This window comes from Phoenix dactylifera, unplaced genomic scaffold (genome assembly GCF_009389715.1).
Source record: "Phoenix dactylifera cultivar Barhee BC4 unplaced genomic scaffold, palm_55x_up_171113_PBpolish2nd_filt_p 000007F, whole genome shotgun sequence".
Lineage (NCBI taxonomy): Eukaryota > Viridiplantae > Streptophyta > Magnoliopsida > Arecales > Arecaceae > Phoenix > Phoenix dactylifera.
The window spans coordinates 2,316,536-2,322,981 of NW_024067666.1; the positions used below are offsets into that span (position 1 = coordinate 2,316,536).

At 36.0% G+C, this 6,446-nt stretch overlaps 1 protein-coding gene across 1 annotated transcript; it reads left to right on the plus strand.

Moving 5' to 3' along the window:
- Positions 1 to 1,712: 1,712 nt before the first annotated feature.
- Positions 1,713 to 4,879, plus strand: LOC120104505 (CCG-binding protein 1-like). The gene is made up of 3 exons (XM_039115734.1): positions 1,713 to 2,106; positions 4,164 to 4,237; positions 4,330 to 4,879. Exons 1-3 carry the CDS (start codon positions 1,869 to 1,871, stop codon positions 4,642 to 4,644), a joined length of 627 nt encoding a protein of 208 aa, XP_038971662.1. The 5' UTR covers positions 1,713 to 1,868; the 3' UTR covers positions 4,645 to 4,879.
- Positions 4,880 to 6,446: the final 1,567 nt, after the last annotated feature.

Here is a 6,446-nt window from a genome sequence, read left to right on the forward strand (position 1 = left end):
CTCCCTTTGAGTGGGATTTATTAGCGTGGATCAAGATTTTCAATTATTTTAAAGAAGAGAAATGTGCTATGATCAGAAGACGAATCAAGAATTGCCTTTTCAATCAATTTTCAAAGATTTGAAGTCGTCTATGATCGGAGGATCGATCAAAATTTGCAGGTATTCAAGCCAAAATGCAGAAAATTTGAGAAGTTTTAGCATTTTTCCAGATACATATGTTGGGATTGAGATATTAAAATCTCAACAAATATAATAATTTAAAACTATTACTAGATATTGAGTTCAAGATTTATTAATTAAAATATTTATTTATAAAAATAAAAGAAGTATTAAAAAAATATGAGCCCCTTATACTCTTTCAAAGATTATTGGTTTACCAATTTATGGTTTTATGTCACTTGAGACAAAGTGATAAATCAACATCATGGGCCCATGGTTGAGATAAAAACCTGGGGGCCCATTACACAGTGAGGTCCTGTGACATTACGAACTAGCTTCATGATAAGAGCAACTAATAAATGGGCCCGAGGGTCCCCCATTATAATATAAGTGATTGTGACATATGAACTAGCTTCATGATAAGGGCAGCCAACGCAACCCTAGAAGCAACCAAAACTCATTAAAATATAAATATCAAAAGGGCAAAGTAGATAGCGACATTTATAAATGTTCTTATCCAAATCCAAAATATAATTATTAAATCAAAATTTAAATTCGAAATCAATTAAAATTTTATTTTTTTGGACTAGTTCTTTAAAATTATTAAGTGCATCCAAAAATAATAAACAAAATATCAAAAATTATATTTTGGACTTCGGATCCAATTTCAAAATCCAAATTAATTTAATATTTTAATAGTTTTATTTCGGGTTAGTTTCAGGACTCTTAGCACGTCATCGTCACTTTTTTTTTTGACATTGATGTTAAAAAAATTTTATTTTTTTACATAAATACTCTTCTAAATATTGAATTTTATATAAATACTTTTCTAAAATTAATATTTGCATGTATACCCTCGTAAAACACTTATTTTGCTACTTTATTTTTTTTATTTTTATTTTTGTATATGTATCCACACCATCTAACGTCCTTAAAAAAATAACGGTTTTCAAATTAAGATGACTAAAATATCCTTAATGGGTAGATGTGAAAAAAAAAACATTTATAAGACGATCGCAGTGAAGAACAAAAAAGTAATTTCAAAATTTTATTTTTTAATTAAAAATAATATATGATTTTTATTAATGATGTTGGGAGAATCATTATATTAAACAGTGTTATATAAAGATACAGAATAAATATAAATTTTATAAAAAAAATCACGTAAATTTAAATTTTTAGGAAAGTATCCATGAAAAAAAAAAATCTTTCTTTGCGCCAGACTGTCTACAACTCAGCAGTACGGTCGGTTAAAAAGACAATACTATCATCCAACGCGGGTACACAGAATTTTCTATACGGACACCAGATCTACCGTTCTTACCGTGCATGAATCCATCCAATCCGCCCACTCTTGGCGTCACCGTCGACGCCCGGTTATTTGACCGGGCATCATGCCTTGTGGGCGCCGATTAGATTAATCCGCTTGACGGCGTCCAAAACAAACCGATAGCAACGCCCGCAGTTTTCCTCGTCCCCACCTTCTCCTTCTTCTTCGCGAATCTACGGCCTAGATTTCGGCACTACTCTTTGACCTCAAGGAATATAATTTAAAAACTAATTTAACTGCCCTCGCCATACTTATCCGTAATAGCCCACCGTTCCCGCGATCCGTGTATAAAGTTCCAATCCTTGCTTCCTCTCGCCGGAAACAGAGGTAGGAGAAGAAGGACCAAATCCTTGTGCGATACGAGCGGAAGGAGAGAGAAATGCTGAGATCCGTTGCTATCCGAGCTCCATCTTCCTCTTTTGCTGCCAGTTTTCTTTTGGAGCCGTCCGCCGCCGTCGATCTCTCGCAGGCTCGGCCGGTGCCGAGATCGAGCGTGGTGTGCAACGCACAGAGGAGCGATGCCTCCATCCCCAAGCTCGAGCCCTTCAGCAGGAGCCGGATAGATAGGCTGATCAAGGAGCCTTCTTTCTTGCAGAAATGCGAGAACGACCTCACAGGTACTGTCCGCCTTGTTATTATAAAAACCTTGATCCTTCGCTCTTTTCCCCTTCTTTTCTTCTTTTTTATGTTTTTGGGTGATGATTTGAGATATATGATGGTGTTCTTTGCACCCTTTTTTTTTTGAGTTCTGGGATATGATTTGAGAAATATGTTTGGTGTTCACGCTATAATCATTTATTTTTTTCTGTAGATGTACGAGGAGGAACCCGATTTTCTTATGATCTCAACCTCCCCTGTCATGAGGGAGGGGGGGAATTAAAAGGAAAAAAAAACAAAATAATAAAAAAGAGATAGTTATGCGAAGAGAAGAGTGTTAAGAAAAAGGGGGGAAAATCACTGTGATACATGAGAGTTTAAAGAGAGGATTAGGAAAATTAGCCCTCTCTCTCTCTCCAGGACAAAGTGATAGTTAAGGGATGGAGATCTTTAATGACCGACCAGCAGCAGCACTTACATGCTAAACATTAAAAAAGAAAAGAAAAGAAAGTGAGATATTGTGAATAAGAGCAAAATTTTGCAAGGGTTTTTCAGATTGGAGAAGATCTAGGAATTATATTAACTTTGCTTTTCTTACACTTCTTAGTTGTGCAATATATGAACTCTGATGAAGCTGGTAAAACATTGATATTAGACAGACAGATATTGTTGACATATAGAAAGAGTGAAAAAGAAAAAGGTTGTATACCAATATGTTGAGTTGTCGACACACAAGTCATGTTCTCCGATCTAAGCAAATTGAAGCTTGCAGAACCATTTCTTGGCTTTACTTCTCTTTTTAGTAGATTTCAACTTTCAATCAGATCTATATGAGCGAGAGACCACTCTAGCCTCTCTTCAGTTCTCAATTTCTTTGATTCATAACTGTGTGTATTTTGATACATGTGGAGGTGATCCACATGCTATACTTAAGACCTCTCTGAATGTTAGAATAAAAACAGACCTTTAATTCATTCCCTTAGAAAGGAAAAAAGGGGAATTTTTCTGAGTCACTTGCTTCTAATGATCATAATTTTGGCTGCCATCATTTGTTAAGAATCAAATTCCGAAGAGTGCCTTAAATATTGATGATGGACTTGTTTAACTTACATTTCTTCTGGTCAAGTATAACTGAACTCAAAAACATTAGAATATTTGAAAATGCAGAGCGGTACCTGGATATGAAGGGCAATGGTCAGGAAATGGCAACATAATAAATATCAGAATTCAAAGCCTAAAATGTCATAGCCATGTCAGAATATCCTTTATATATCATTACACCAATAAGATGCCAACATCAATATTCAGCAACAGTTGAACTGAGTGCCTTTCTTACAAAGCACATAATGGATTGCATACATATACATAGGCTAACAACATATATGCACAAAACAACGCTAAAGACGTTCTATGGAATAATATACAATTCAAATTTTGAAAAAGTATATTCATACACTAACCATATTTTGTAATATGTTCTGTTTCATTTACGTGTATGACACGAATTCTGATCTGAAGTTGAAGTGAATAAAAAAATTTGATGAAGCACCACAATGCAGCACAATCCTTTATAAAATCGACCCTGAATGGAATGCAGCACTTCTTAGCGGCGATGATAAAGTAGCAGAGATCCCTGTGTTTGGAGAACACCACAATGCAGCAGTTAAATATTCTTTGGAAAGATCTTTTCAGGATAACATAGCAGCATACTCAACTGACTGTAAATGAAAACTAAAGAATGAAACTTTCTGTAAATCAGAACAGAGAGACTGACTTTTTTTAGTGGACAGTTTCTGATACTACGGCAGTTTACTCTAATACTCGAGTGGATCTGCTTTGGATCTAATGAGAAACAAATATTTTTTTGTGAAGCTTCCGTACAAACTTATGGATAGAGAAGTCATTGGTATAAGTTCTTGGTTAGGTCCAAGGCTTTTGGCAAGTGATCTGTTAAATAAACCATAGGTGGTTGAAGGAATTGATGACTTATCTGAGCATTCACTAATGGTATTACGGTGTTTTTTTGTATCTGGATTCCTTAGATTTTAACCATTATTGTTTATCTTTTGTTCCTCAGATTACTGCTCGACACTTGAAGGTGATGAGTCCTACAGCTGTTGGAGGGCCTACTTTGAGCTTAAGGATCTTGAGGTAACTTCAGCTGTCAAGTTGTGGAATGTTCTGTGCGATTATGACCTCATTGTGGCTCTTCGCTTATTTATTTTTTGGGGGGTTAATTACAGAAGGAAATGCCAAAAGAAGATGTGGAGAAGCTAGTGAGGCAAGCTGGTGGAATGAAGTCCCTAATCGACTGTTTACATGGGATCACAGCAATGCAAAAGAAGAAAGATAAAGAAGTCCAAAATCCCACATCATTGAGATCAGAGACACAAGGGGAAAGACCTTTCCCTGTGCCTGATGGACTGCCCAAGACCCCTGAAGAGATGGAAGAAGAAGAAAAAGCTAGAATGCCGGACTCTTCTTTCACCAGGCTACTTAGGAGGAGGGGTAGACTTCCTGCTTGGTATACGCTACCCCCAGATCATGAAACTGATTGAACTGTTTCTAGTGTTGGTGACTGAATCAATGTATATATAATACTTTCCATGTATGTTTTTTGTCTCTTAAGGTTGAGGTCCTTTTGGGTGTAGGAGAGGTAGTGTGTATATATTTTTCATGTGAAACTGGTCAAATTGCGTGTTATTCTTGTTTTCTGTATAAAGACTACCTTATCTTGCTGATATGAATTTATTTTGATGCACAACTTTACAGTTGTGGATTCAAGTTGGTCCAGCATCTAGAATGAAAATATCTTGTTTCATGTTGTCCTCGACCAAGTGTATACTATGAATGATATACTTGGTTGTTGCTTTCTGGCACTTGAAGTTTGATCAAGTTTTTTTTTGGGTTCAGATTAGAATATGTGTATTGGTTTGAGAAATTGAATGTAAAAAATCTACTGGGCCTCTTGTCCCTGCTGATAATGTTTACTTTGTCATGTCAAAGATGGGATTTGCAAAACAAATCTTGCACATTGAAGATTGTTCAATATTTGGTAACCCTCGTTCTCAAATTGGATTTAGAGATTGTTTTATCAGTTAAGCATTTGTTATTTCAAAAAACAAAACATTTGCCTTCACATAATTGAAGAGATCTGGTGTTAAAAAGAATATTATCTTAAGTAGTTCATGATTGACAGAACTTTCAGTACGTACAAAAGTATTCATTTTTTTTGATGGGGTACAGAAATATTCCTCAAAATGATCGCCAGTTTCTTTTGAATAAGTAGCGTTCATTCCAGAATACAACAAAAAATCAAATGGAAAAAATGTTCGGATGGAGTATTATATATAAACAATTATATAATGTATTTACAATATAATGTACGGCAGTTACATTGGGTGAAACTTTTATACAGTTATATTATATATAAAATATTATATAATGTATTTACTATATAATGTACGGCAGTTACATTTGGTGAAAGTTTTATAGAGATATATTTTTCTGTTGTTGAATTAGATAATGGATGTGATCTACTACTACAGTAACAATTTAGAATCTCCCTTTAAAAAAATCAGATTGATTCTTTGGCTCTATATAAGTATATAAGATTTATCTAGTATATAATCGATGTGGGATTAAACACATACCAAGATCGAATCGTGATTTGGGCTAAGGATCCATATCCATTCAAATCCAATAATGTGTATCATAAATTTAATTGCAAATATCAGATGAAATCATGATGAATCCAAATAGATTCATGCTGCAATATCCTAGCTGGGTCCGCTCTATGACTATTTATAACTGTTGGGTAGCGGATGGGGCAGGGTCTATTTTAGTCCTGTACTACTTGAGTAGCAGAAAAAGGTTGTGCTTATAAGAGTCTCATTCCCTTTCCTTTGCAAGGGTCCTTTTGGTAGCGGCAAAAGTCGCACTAAAGGGACAAAACAGTGCAGGGTGAAGTACCTACGCGACCCTCCCCCAGAGTGGACAATACCTCATAACGGAGGTTGTCCATTTTCATGCTCTAATAGTTAGTGCTTTTGTTGAGAGCCCCGCCAAAACTTCCCCGCACAACCCTTCCCACTAGGGTACTGTTGCGAGGCAGATGGGAAAGGGACCACTTTAGTCCCATACTGCTTGAGTAGCGGAAAAAGGACGTGCTTATAAGCGTCTCATTTCCTTTCCTTTGTGAGGGCCCTTTTGGTAGCAGCGAAAGTTGCACCAAAAGGACAAAACCGTATGGGGGTGAAGTACCTACGCAGCCCTCCCCCAGAGCAGACAATATCTCGTAACATGGGCCGTCCATTTTCGTGCTCTAACAATAACAATCTATAGCTTCATCCAAAAAAGC

Coding starts and splice junctions, on each gene's coding strand:
- LOC120104505 (XM_039115734.1), top strand. CDS start 1,869: ATGCTGAGATCCGTTGCTATCCGAGCTCCATCTTCCTCTTTTGCTGCC. Junction 2,107..4,163: donor ATGCGAGAACGACCTCACAG/GTACTGTCCGCC, acceptor TTTGTTCCTCAG/ATTACTGCTCGACACTTGAA. Junction 4,238..4,329: donor TTGAGCTTAAGGATCTTGAG/GTAACTTCAGCT, acceptor GGTTAATTACAG/AAGGAAATGCCAAAAGAAGA.